This window comes from Pezoporus flaviventris, unplaced genomic scaffold (assembly GCF_033815535.1).
Source record: "Pezoporus flaviventris isolate CSIRO_AGI_PZ_B2104156 unplaced genomic scaffold, CSIRO_AGI_Pfla_v1 ptg000047l, whole genome shotgun sequence".
Taxonomy (NCBI): Eukaryota; Metazoa; Chordata; class Aves; order Psittaciformes; family Psittacidae; genus Pezoporus; species Pezoporus flaviventris.
Window position 1 is genome coordinate 214,048 of NW_026892595.1, and position 13,039 is coordinate 227,086.

The following is a 13,039-nucleotide window of genomic DNA, read 5'->3' on the forward strand; positions in this document are numbered from 1 at the left end:
ACCAAGAAACTGAAGAACTGAAAATGATATATTTGAAAACCTGTCTTGTCCCTGCTCACAGCAGTCACTTTCATACAGATGGTGCTAGATTTTTCAAAGAGGTCACTGTTCTGAAGTTCATGAGTGGATTCTTTTGTGGCTGTTAATTAATGTTTTTACTGGTGTTTGTGCTCAGTGCTGCACTAAATCTCCTGCAACTAGAAATGGCCAGCAGGCTCTGGTAGTGATAACTGGTAGAAATAACCCTGCTTGGTTATTTCCTCATTCTTTCTTTAAAATGGGTTTCATGTAAGTGACTTGCAATGAGGAGTGCAGGCATGAGCGCCTAAAGAGAGCAGAGTAGTGAATGGAAGGGCTCCCTGCTGTGTGGGCTTTAAGGGATTTCATGTGAGAGGCAAGTACAGGTCATGGCCATGACCAGAGCAAAGAGATCTCAGATAGTGCAGAGCTCTGGTCTTCTAAATGAAAAGCTTGCTGAACTCGAAATAGACAGAGTTTGGGGAGATGGCTAATGTGGGGAAAATGGCATGGTGAGAAATTCTAGCTGCTCTTTTGGAAATGAAGCATGGTGCTGAGGTTTTTAGCTTGTTCAGATGGAGTTCAAGAGATAGTAAGAGGAGAGAAAGGTGAATCAGTTGTGGCTGACTCCATCTTTAAGATGTAGAGTGTTCTATCTTTAGCTATTGGCTATATTCAGTAAATTTTTCCTTACTGAACTGAAGACTGAGACAGCAGTTTCTTGAATTTTATTTATCCTGGGGTGGGGGAGAAATGTGTGTGTCAAACTCATGCTTATTTTTTGCAATTCTAAAAGAAATTTCAAATCTGAATCAGAATTTAAGGAGTTACCTTCCTGCCTGGATATTGTTTTGAAACTGCACATGCTTATTATTCAGCACTCAAATTCCTGCTTAAAGTCAAAGGTTTCCAAACTGTACCTCAGGGATCATCTGGTCCAACCTGGTAGGACATGCGTCTGTAATGGTAAGCAAACATCTTGCTTCAAAGTGACATGCAAACACAGCTCAAAAATCTTAAGTATTGCCTCGTGTAACAGTTTCTGCTGCGGAGCCGTTGATCCCACACCACCTCCTATTTTCAAATACAGTTTGACTCCTGATTTTGTTGCAGTGTGCTTAATCCTTCATGTGTTTTCTCAGGAAGAGGACTTTTTACAAGGGCGTGTAGTGACAGGATAAGGGGAAATGACTTTAAACTGAAAGGGGGTAGATTTAGATTAGATATTAGGAAAAAATTCTTCACTACGAGGATGCTGAGGCCCTGGCACAGGTTGCCCAGAGAAGCTGTGGCTGCCCCATCCCTGGCAATGTTGAAGGCCAGGTTGGAGAGGGCTTGGAGCAGCCTGGTCTACTGGAAGGTGTCCCTGCCCATGACAGGGGGGTTGGAACTAGATGGTCTTTAACGTCCATTCCAACCCAAACCAGTCTATGATTCTGTAACAGAAAGTTTTAACGTATTTATGGAAAAAGTCACTCCAATATCAGTGGAGTGAATAGGGGAGGATGAGACTACTTTGTTTTTCTGGGTACAAAAAGGCTGGATTTTTATTTTAGCTTTTTCGTATCAGTGTCATTGAGATGCAAGCACCTTGCACAAACCTTGAGAAGGGAAGTTAAAAACTTTTCTCAGTTCATAATGTTCAACACTCCTAGCTTTGCCATCATTGAGGTGGGCGTTCTGGGAGCCAGGGTTTGGGAATAGCTGGGTGTGCATAAGAGATGAAGGATACTTTCACAGTTGTAGTTGGCAATTCAGCATTTTGTCTCCTCCATACCCTAGAAATTAAGAAAATTATCTTTTCCTGTGTATGAGCTTTGAAATACCCTGTGTTGCCTAATCACTGAAGACTCTTTAGTTCTCATCCTTGCTTCATTAAAGCTGCTCTGTTACTAACATAGGAGAATAAAATACCATGAAGATTCTCGAGATACCAAATAGAAAAAAAATCTTTGGGGCTCCAGGAACCCCCCCTTAGTCATAGCTGCATTTTACAATTCAAACATAATTAAATTAGCAGGAAAAGTGCTTCCTTTCAACATACAGTTTGCTGTCAGACTCTTTCTGGAGAGGATAAACTTTCAGGTACAAATAATGTACCTTCAGTAAAATCAGAGTGCTCAACCTAAAATAATTACATGCTATAAATGAAATTATGTATTCCAGAGTGTCGGAAAGTACAGATTTCTGAGCACATCACCAAAATAGAGCCTCATGGGGTTGTGCTAAAGCAGTAACATTCGGTACACATCCATTCAGAAACACTTGCTGAACTAGATTACTAATAAGTTGCAAAGGTCAGGAAAAATGAAGTGCATTCTTCTGGAGCTCTTGAATCTGGGTTTAATGTTTATACTGTCTCTGGAGGCTTGCATTCAGCTAGTTATTGCCACCCTCACATTTTTTCTAGGATGGTGACAGAGGGGAGCGCTTACTAGACCTCCAGATAATTTGAGTACTGATTGATCATTCTGTGGATGTCTTCCATCATCATCTTTAATTATATATTCTTACGTGAAATGGTTGCAAGCATACAACATCAGCACAAAAATCTCAGCATTGCTTTGTGAAGATTCAAGATTACAAATTCTGATGTTAAATAAAAAGGGGGGAGAAATACTAGAAAAAAAAAAACAACCCACTGCTGTGTATCAGAGGTGACAAGAATGTTGCAACTGTAGGTGTATTTTGAGTAATTTTATGAATACGAGTTTGATAACGTCGTCATTTCTTTTTTGGTCTTAGGAGAGAAAAACAATTCCTATGTCGGTGCGTTTCTCTTTGCTTTCTTAGAGAGACAGCGCTACCTAGTGCTCAGTCAGGGTAAACGCAGCTCTCTGCGCTGACCCTATTCAGAATTGCTGAATTTAGTTCAAGACTTAGCAGTGGAAATGACGAGCGCACGTGGATGAGTATGCCCAGGACGTGAGTGCTCTTGTAGATCAGTGGGGTGGTTCTCTGTGTGAGGCAGTACACAAGGTTCGTAGAGCTGACCTGTGTAGTCTTCCCAAAAATATGTGTAGTCTTCTGTAAAAATCTTTTCAGCAGATGCTGGTAGTTCTGCTTCATCCTTGGGGCTGTAGGAAGAGAAGAGCAGCTCCATCCTGATCCTGTCTAGCTCAGCCCTGCTTTGGAGGGCTCAACTTCTCAACCTGCTGATGCCCATCTCAATGAGAGAAGATTCTTTCTTCTCACCTCATCTTGCATATGGAGATGGAAAGCTGAGCACTTTTAAAGTATGAATTCAAAGATGGCAGCAAAACAGGAAGGAGGGACAAAAGGTGGAAGGGATCAGTTGCAACAACTGAGGATAAAATAAATACATTCTGTCCCAGCCTGTATGCTTGTTGGAAATGACTTGGAAGTGTCGTTCCCAGGAAGGATGCTTCAGGTGTCAGGAGACTGCGAGGATAATAAAAACGTGTCCGCATTTATTGTTGGGGAGGGAAGAATTAACTAGAATCTGATCTTTCCTTCTAGAAAGTGCCTGCCATGCTGCTATTTGACTTGTTGCAGAGCATGATGGATCACACGCTGGACATGATGTTGGTTAGGAACATTTATGCTTTCTGCATAGACCCTTTTTAGCAGCTTCTTATGCACTTCCACTGCTAGTCCCAAACTCACTGGTGAACTGAATTTGCAGACTGTTAGGTAGTCCATTTACTTCAATGAAAGAAATTGACTAAATGAGGAAACTTTTATTTCTCATTTGTCTCCTATAATTGAAATGAGTGCTTGCTCCAGTCTCACTCCTGCCTGCTTGGTTTCCGTCTCCCAGTGCTCTGTTATCTCCCTTTTAACTTCTCTTTGTAACCTCTGAGAGTTTTGGTGTCAAAGATGCTTATTCTCTGCAAGTGATCTCTTGCTTTCTACTCATGGATGTCCTGCTGCTTATCTCAAGGCTCTTTGTTTTGCAGCAAAGATTAACTAGAGATTATTGTGCAGCTACTGTCATACAGGCTTTTTAGTATTATTTTCACTGATATCATAGAATCATATAATATTGTGAATGTGTAGATTTAATAACAGAGCTTATGTAAAGGAGAAAATTAAGGGCAGTGTAGGTCTGCAGACTCTGAAGAAATGTCTGCAGAGGGAATAGTCCTTTTATGATATTCATGCTTTAGTCACTGGTAATAGTTCAGTTGCAGAAAAAGCCAGAGCCCCTGTTTAATTTTTTTAAGTTGTTGAATTAAATAGCATGTTTTAAAAGAGTTTGTAGGCAAACTGTCAATCAAAAAAACATGAGTGATCATGAAATACTGGGGTTTGCTGGTATCTGCTCAATATAAGGTATGCGTCTTCCCATGGCACTGCCTAAAGAAGCAGAAAAGGGAGACAGTCAAATCAGTATGATCTCTATGCTGCCTAAATCCTTTCCATATAAAATACTCCTTCTTAGCCTAAACCAGCTTTTTATTTTTGATGCTGGGAATATGTCAGAATGTAATTTCTGGAAAACAGAGTCAAATAGGAACATGCCAAGAATACCTCTGATCTCAGGTTGGTCCCATGAAATGGTGTATGGTAGATCTGTACACCCAAATCTGTAAAGTAACCACTTGTTTGAAATCCCTTGGCAGTTATTGTATGTATTGTCAATCCTTTACACCTGAGTGGATCTGGGAAGGGGTTTTCATCCTCTGGTGAACATCTTATTAGGTCAACTTAAAGAGAAATGTGAATGAAGTTGTTTTCTCAGGGCAGTGACGTTTGGGAGGATTGTGGTATTTCAGCTTTGGAATTCATGATAGAAGGTGATCCTAGTGCAGTGCAGTGTGGCAACAGGGAAAGCTCCTGTGGATGAAACATGAGTGTCCTCCCATTAAATGGGAGGTCAGGTATTGCTCAGTAAAACCAGCCTGTCTCCAGAGGCAGTGCTGTGGTGTTGGTTGTTTCCTGTCTCCTCTGACTGGCTTTTCAAAATCAGTAGGTTACAGAATAATACTAAATTCAGGTCAAATTCCTAATGAGCCATGATACTTTGGGGAAGATCATGTTTTTATGATGGAGATCATAAGACTAAGGATTACTTTAGTACTTACTATGTGTTCTTTGAAAATGAGAGAGCAGCTGTCTTTAGTACTATACGAAGACCAGTCTGATGCTCTTAGCTTTGTGGTATTGCATCAGGTCTAAAACCAACATACTAAAGTACTTTTTCAGAATGTGTATGGGGTTTGTACGGCAAGGTTTTGGCAGTGGGAGTGTTTCTGAGAAGCTGCCAGAAGCTTCCCCCAGGTCTGATGGAGCCAGTGCCAGACAGCTCCATGACAGACCTGCTGCTGGCCAAGGCTGAGAGCATCAGTGACAGTGGTAGCACCTCTGGGATAACATAGTTAAGAAGGGGGAAAAGTTAGTGTGCAGGAGAAATTGCATCCAGAGAGAAGAGTGAGAAAATGTGAGAGGAACATCTCTGCAGACACCCAGGTTGGTGCAGAAGGAGGGGAGGAGATGCTCCAGGCAAGAAGAGCTTTTGTTCAGTAAAACCTTGTTTAATTTGTTCTAACATAATCTTCAGAAGTAGTTAGGCAGTATGAAAGGAAATGACAAAAGTTTAAATTTATCCTGATATACAGTATTGTTGGAAATAGAAGTTAAGATACACTGTGGGGAAACAAAAATAATAAAAATAGGTGAGCATCTGTTTTTGTACAAGCTCTACAATAGCTAATGGAGTACTTCAGGTTTTACTTTGAAAATGAAAGATTAATGCTTGCACATGTATGGGGTTTTACATTAATGAAACACATTAAATAGTGGTACCAATAATTTTGGAAACAAAATTAGGACATTCTTTACAAGTAAACTGGCTAATACAGTGATAGTCTGATGAAAGAGCATGATTAAAAATAACAGCTTTCTAGGAGTTTATTTCAAGATCTTTGCAATTAATGTGTGAGCGCTCAAACTATCAGAGAATGTTATGGATGCTAGAAATACTGCATGTTATCACTGAAAAAAATAGGCTGACAAATTATTAAACAAAGGTGGAGAACTTTGTTAAACAAAGCAAGGTAGCATGATTAAGATACACAAAATTAATTTTGTATGTACTTTCCCAACATGTATTTGGAATCAACAAAAGCAGAAGGTGGTGAAGTAAGTCTTTAAGATAATGCCTTGAGCAACATTTTGAGCTAATAAAAATCCACAGGTTACACAAAAAAAAACATTTTCTTCAGACTGTTATCATCATCTAACTGCATGTCATCCTGAATCCAAGGAGATGGAAATAATCCGGTAGGATGAGTATGTAGTTACTTTACGTCAGGTTTCCACTGAAGTGGAACACTAGTTTGTATGCCCAGCTGATAACCCATCTGCTCTGGGTGGGCTAACAGCAGCTCAGGACCTACACACTCGACAAAATCATACCTGCTTCTTCTGTATCTGATAGTCAGCATTGCTAAGTACAAAACTTGGATTTAAATAGTAATGTAAGTAAGCAAATATTACCCTAAAATCAGAACATATGTTTTCAAGAGGTGTTTGTTAGCTTGGATAAATAATGTTTATACTTGCAGGTCATGATAGATGTGGATTTGTTTGAAAACATGATGTAGATCACAGTTTATGTTGTGATATTAAAAATCTTTGTCAGCAAAGGTATTTATGTTGGTATTTCAGGCCATGGTGGTCATATCATCAAATTAACTTAGCTTAGTAATTGCCTATTTTTTGTGTTTAAAACCCAAACTTTTTTTTTCTACCTAAATAAGGTGTATATAGCTAATATACCTAAACAAACGTGAAGTGATTGTGTACCATTTTCATTACCATAGTTTAAATGCAGTAGAGGCTGAGAATTTGGTTTTAAACCATTTGAATTAACATGTTTCAGACAGTTTCCAACTGAAGAAGTATTGTTTGTGTAGCATTATTTTATCTTTCTTTTTGCAGTCCTTAATTCTCTTTCTGGTTAAAGCATAGGCATGTGTAACTGCAGTAGTTGAGAAGATCCTGATGCTAGAAGTTACTGCCTTACTCCAGGATTCTCTAAAGGTGTTTGGGCAGTTCAGCAAAGGATGAGATGGGTTGGCTTTTTATTTCCACAACTGTCTGTATTGACAAGTGAAATTAAATCTGATAAAGATGCTTTTCAATGGACTTATCAAAGAATTGATGTCTTGTTGCCAAAGCAGCTGAGCATTAAAATTATAATGTGTTTAGTGTTTTAATTGTTTTGGTTTTTTTTCTTTGAAAAATAAGGCAATAAAACAACGTAAGAACAGGCTGTGACATAATACCCAAGCTAGTCAGTCAATAAACTTTATTAATTTGTATGAAAGTGTAAGTAACTTGTCTGTAATAATATTTAGATACTTTGCCTAATTTCATTAGTAAGTCTGTACTATACCAGAATGTCTTCCTTTAGTCAATTTTATATGCTAATTACTTTTATTAATTTTTCATTATGGGTATATAAACTGCAAAATGAAATTTTCCTTTATACATCTCATTAATGCAGTAACAACTGAATTTTGGTGCAAGAAGTCACTAAATGTAGCTTCTTCACTTGATCACAACATGGGTCTAGACCATAAAGCATTTGGAGAATCTCCTGTGGTTGAGTGAGACCTGTTGTTGTGAGGATTGATTGTCAGCAAGAGAGCTGGAGATGATTCAGGAATGGGGAGAGAAGCAGGTAACTGCAGGACATTCAGGGTACAGCTGAAAGGATACGTCCCTGGGTTCTTTTCCAGCTCCACTGTTCTGTGAAATATTCATCCTTTCAGTGATTCAAACAGGTTTTCTCATATTTAAAGTGTCAAGTTCTTTGAAAGGAACAGATTTACTTTTGGGTTTTGATTTTTATTTTTTTTATTGCAATTCAGAGATTTTCCCCAACTATTCCAAGCTTCTTGTTTCTAAATCTTATTTAATGCCTTTAACTAAGTCTTCAAAACTTAGTGATAGGACTGAGTTAATCCTTAGTGTTTTCTATCCAGAAAAGCAGTGTCAAGAGAATGTGCATTAGATACAGTTCTGTAAATCATGATAAAGTGACATCAGTGAAGGAGGAGAACACAGACTTCAGTACCTTCTTCACCTACTCCAGCAGATAACTTCCAGGAGAACTGAGCTTTGTCAAAGGACTTCCATTGGCATTTTCTGCAGCCTGACTCTATTCTTGCGGGTAGAATGTGCTTAACCTTGTAAAGGGCTTTCAGATTGAAAAAAGACAAAAATCATCTACCAAATGTTTTCTCATTTTTAAAGCTAAATGCCATTCCTACAAGCCCAGAAACTAAAAAGTTGCAGTGACTTAACTAAATCTTTTAATCATAGAAAAATCTACATTTCCAAAAACTATACAGTCCAGATTAACTTGAATATTCTGCGATGCTGAATACTTATTGCATGTTCTCATTGATTGTTGGGTGTGTACCTACTTGATGTGTAAAACTTCATAGTCTCAAATTTGCGAGTTGTCTTTTTGAAAAATATGCTGTTATACCTAACATGCTAACTCAAAGCATCAATTTTAATCTTAGTAAGTCTGAAAAGTTTTCATTGCCAAGGCCACAGGCTGCTCATGGAGATCATCAGGCATTACCAGGACTTCTTGATGCACCAGGGAGCAAGGACACAGGTTCTCCAAAGCCCTGGCTGAGGAGTGGTCAATACTATACAGGGTTTTTTGATAGTTGTAGCACTGTGAAATGCTGCTCTCATGGTATGAGAAGCACGTATCAGATGGACTTACCTGGGTAGATGTGTGTGGCATGGTTTCCCATTACTTAGGAGGATTTGGAAGTGGTGACCTAAGCCATTTCATCAGGGTTTCTTGGTGGTTAGCATCTGTCAAAAGTTAGCCACTTGTTTTTGGTACAGCCGTTTGAGGATATGCAGTCTAGAGATCAAGACCTACCACTTCGTTTTCCTGATTCTGCCCTGTTTGACCTGTGGAAAGCCCTGATCCTTTAATGTACATCAAGTGGGTGACTCCAGGTGCTTGTGTGTGAATTTTTGCTCTGCCCAGTGGAATGTTTCTTATTTAGTTGGTGTGAATTTGGCTGCAGGGTTTGGGTCATCTATATGGGTAGAATCGAGGAGCTGTTGCCTTTGCTTAAAGTGTGATGGTCTGGGATTTCCAGTCAGTACAGTTGCTTAACGTAGCAGCTGAAACACCTTCAGCTGTGTCCCTTACTGCAGTCCCAGAAGTGTCTTTCCATTTCCTGGATACCAGTAAGAAGAAAGAAATATGGCAGAATTTCCATCAGTTTGGTGCAGAATGAGTGGGTTTTTTAAGTGTAACTGTAAGAGAATATTAAAAATGTGTTTTGGCTTTTTTTTCTCTGCAGAGTTTACAGATGCTTCCTCAACAACGGAAGGCCATAGCAAAATTTAAGGAGCCAGCGCATGCTTTAGCATTTCAACAGAAATTCCACAGGTAAATAATTAAATGGTGCTGCTGCTTCAGTTCCTTCCCTCCTTTCAAAAGATTAAATCAGTCTTCTCTGCTCAATGTTTCTCTTAATCCAGCCAAGCATCTGTTTATTAGTGACCTTCATAGAACCTCCTTGTTTGTTCTCCACCCCTAGATTCGGTTTGAGTACCAGGTTTAAATTTCTTTTAACTTTTAACAGGCACATGATAGATCTGTCCCACATAAATGTGGCACTGATAGTTGAGTGATGACTGCTGAGAGAAACCCTGACACTAACAGGAGCATACTGTGGAGCTACATGAGGCACAGTGGCAAAACCATCGGGTTGTGAAACCTTTCAGCTTAGTCTTTAGTTGCTAACTACAGAAAGCAGCAAGATCTTCTTCAGAAGAGCAGAACTTGAGAGGATCTGCAAAAGTGGAATTTCTGTTAGGTTTGTTCACATTCTGTTGTAACCACATGGAACTACAGAATCTTTTTCAAAACGCTTTCAATGCACGTAGACGCTGTTCTTCAAGATCCTACTGTGTGACCACAGTGACTTGAGAGAGAACGTTTACATAGAAAGATTTAAAAACTTTCTCCATAGCAAAGAATATTTGATAATGGTTGCTCTTATCTTCAGTTTTGAATGAAAACTCACTTTTCTAAACAAAACACATTAGCTACATTGTATATCTGGGAGCATAGAAGGCATTCTTGCATAGATTTAAACGTGGTCTACTTCGCTGAACAGCAGTATGCTGAGAAGCTATGGAGGTGACACTGGAAAATTGTAGTTCTGATCTTTGTAAATAAGTTAAATCCATCTTTGCATTTTTCTATTCCAACACAGACTTCCATTTTCTCCTTCCAACTCCACTTATTCCGTAAAACCCTGTGTAGATATAACATTGCTGTATTTTCCCTTGGGTTTTAAAAACAAGGATCTTTGCCCTTCAGGAGCATCGTGGGGTAGTGAACTCGAAGTTGTAACTAGGTTGTTTTAGATGATGCTGCCAGATACAAGGAAAAATAAATATTTGGTGGCTCACTTCAAAAATGCTACATAGGAAGAGTGTTGTATTCCTAATAGTTCTCTTGGCTTAGCGTTTAATGATTGCCTTATGCTTTATTTTGATTAGAGTTTTTTTCTTTGGGATTTATTTTGTGACTAATGTTGAACCATAAGAAACCCATAACTGAAAGGACTTGGTTTGATGTGGTGTTCCCAATAAAATACAGGACTATGACATTGCGAGTCTGCCGGTGAACGTGGCAGTTCCCAAAATAATGTGCAAACGTTAAGGAGCTTATATTTTATTCAAAGTAAAATCCGTATTATTTCCTTTTGGTTAAGAACCATCTAGATGGTGTTGCCAAAGGAACGTTTTTTTTCAGTTACTTCTGAATAAACTTATTACAATGTCATCTTTATATTGGATTCCAGTTTTTATGAACACTTTCTTAGTTTTAGACCATGAGCTTTTGGTTCATCCTTTATTTTAGAAATACTTTAGTAAGTACCCCACTTACTGCGTGAAGGTGGGGACTTACAGAACCCGTCCAGGTTTGTTACCTGAGTGACCGCAGGAGAGCACTATTGGTATGTAATGAAACAGCTGCAAACGGGGTCCAAAATAGGCATGTCAAATGTAGAAGGTAAAGTAAGCAAGTTTATAGCATCATAAAGTACCATATAGTACCATTTTTTTTTTAAATTCTTTTAATTTTTTTATAAAGATTTAATGGTAACTAAGTCACAAAGGCCTAATAGGCTTTCTTACAGTTCTGGTCCAGATTTTCAATTAAGTAGAAGTTACTAATGATTTAATAATAAAATACTGTCAAAAATCTAGGTAAAACTGCTCTTTGTTCATTGAAATAATACAGTAATGTAGTACTTTGGAAATGTACTGGGAAAGAAATAGATACTCTAAGCCCGTTTACAACTTTTCTTGTAATGTGACACTTTTGCACGTGAGTGAGTTTTGAGCTTTGCATCTGTCTCTGTAGTTCCCCATTTGTGCTTAATAGTTAGTAACATCCAGCACAATTACTACACAAAGTCCTATTAGTGCTTCAGGTAGACTCAAACCCAGGACAGAGAACCAGCTGCAGGTAGGAGGTGCCCGGTGGGAGCCAACCCTGAAGACTCACACGAGGTGATCTCTCCCATGCTGCTTAACTCCTCACACTGTGAGCAGTAGGATCCCTATGCTGCTTCCTTAGGTTATGTAGTTTTTATTTTTTAATAATTAAATGCTTATCTTTAAAACAAGTCATGAAGCAGTTGTTCATCTCGCTGTTAGGGAGCAGCTTCTTGCAATGAGAAGGATGGCAAGATGTCTCGGAGTGGAATGATAATAGTGCATGTCTGGAAATCTGGGTTAGATGCAAATGCCAGACAGGCCAGCAGCTGAGTTCAGCAGTAGGAGCATCTGCAGCTGATCAGCTGTCCTGTCAGAACCAAATGTTACTGGAGTTAAGAGTTTCTTGGAGCCTAAGAATATGGGTTTGATTCAAAAGTCAAAGAAGTTTGTAGAAATTCTTCTGCTTTGAGTTTTGAATCTATCCCAAAGAGGCTGAGGTTCAGCCAGCTTCAGTTTAAAGAATTTTTATTCAGTTGGGGTTAAAAAAAAAAAAAAAAAAAGATTTTTGAGGTGAATGTGTGGCTGGATTAAAGACCTGAGATCACCTCACATCTGTTTAGATGTTGGAGGCAACATAAGCAGTGCCTGTTTAATGACTATATGCACCCTCTTTAAAGGCAGTTGCAGTAGTATTACTTGTTCATAGGCAGGGTACAGGTGGGTCGGTGGTGATCATTTTAGCTGCTTATTGCAGTACCAGAGTATCTTACTGTATGTAAACATACTATATGTATGTGTGTCTATATGAATTTTATTATAAGCATACATACATACTCACACCCTGTGTTGTCATCATCTTTCTAATATCTTAAAAAACTCAGTAGCAAAAGTAGCAGTTAGGTGAGTCATTTGTTAAAATGTTCGTGTTTTGTTAGTTCTCAAATCCTAACTTAAAAGTGGATCTCTTGGCAATGATCAGCTTGAGTGATACAGCTCTTTTAGATCCCTTTGCTGTCTCCTCCTAAAAAAACCCAAAGGAAGTAGAGGTAAAGCTAGAAGGATGTGTTCTTGCCTTGTTCTCTTTCAGCACATAGTTAAATCTGAGCATCTCAAGTTAACTTTCTTGGAAGATCTGTTGCAACCATTATCTTGTTCTTTCTTTATCATGTGTTCAAAATACAATGCAAAATGGGGGGGGGGGGGGGGGGGGCAGGGAAGGCATTTAATGTAGTATGTAAATATTGACCTTTTAAAATTAAAATGTTACTCAAAGTGCTTACAGTCAACCACATCTTAGCTCTTTGTTAGGTTTTTTGTGTTGTCTCATCAAAGTTTAATGGATACAGTTCCATAAATGTTGATGTGCTTTTGTGTATATCTTCAAATTTTTATAAAGATGCTAGTAAGTCAATACATATATCCTCATCTGTGTATTATTTGTTCACAGTTTTTATTAGCATAACTTTATAAAGATTTTACTAGGCACCTCCAGGAGGTGATTATATGAAACCAACTTTTTTTTTTTTCCAAATTCTTTTCTTTTGTTTTCTTC

General features: G+C 38.5%; 1 protein-coding gene across 4 annotated transcripts in view; it reads left to right on the forward strand.

The window, feature by feature from the left end:
* Window positions 1–12,685, forward strand: part of RBM33 (RNA binding motif protein 33) — a 104,996-nt gene extending 92,311 nt beyond the window's left edge. For all 4 annotated transcript variants that reach the window (XM_061467988.1, XM_061467989.1, XM_061467992.1 and 1 more), the window contains 2 exons: window positions 9,330–9,418; window positions 9,615–12,685. In XM_061467988.1, the coding sequence (XP_061323972.1) occupies window positions 9,330–9,418; window positions 9,615–9,663 (138 nt within the window). In that variant the 3' untranslated portion in view covers window positions 9,664–12,685. The remainder of the gene's footprint in view (window positions 1–9,329; window positions 9,419–9,614) is intronic.
* Window positions 12,686–13,039: the final 354 nt, after the last annotated feature.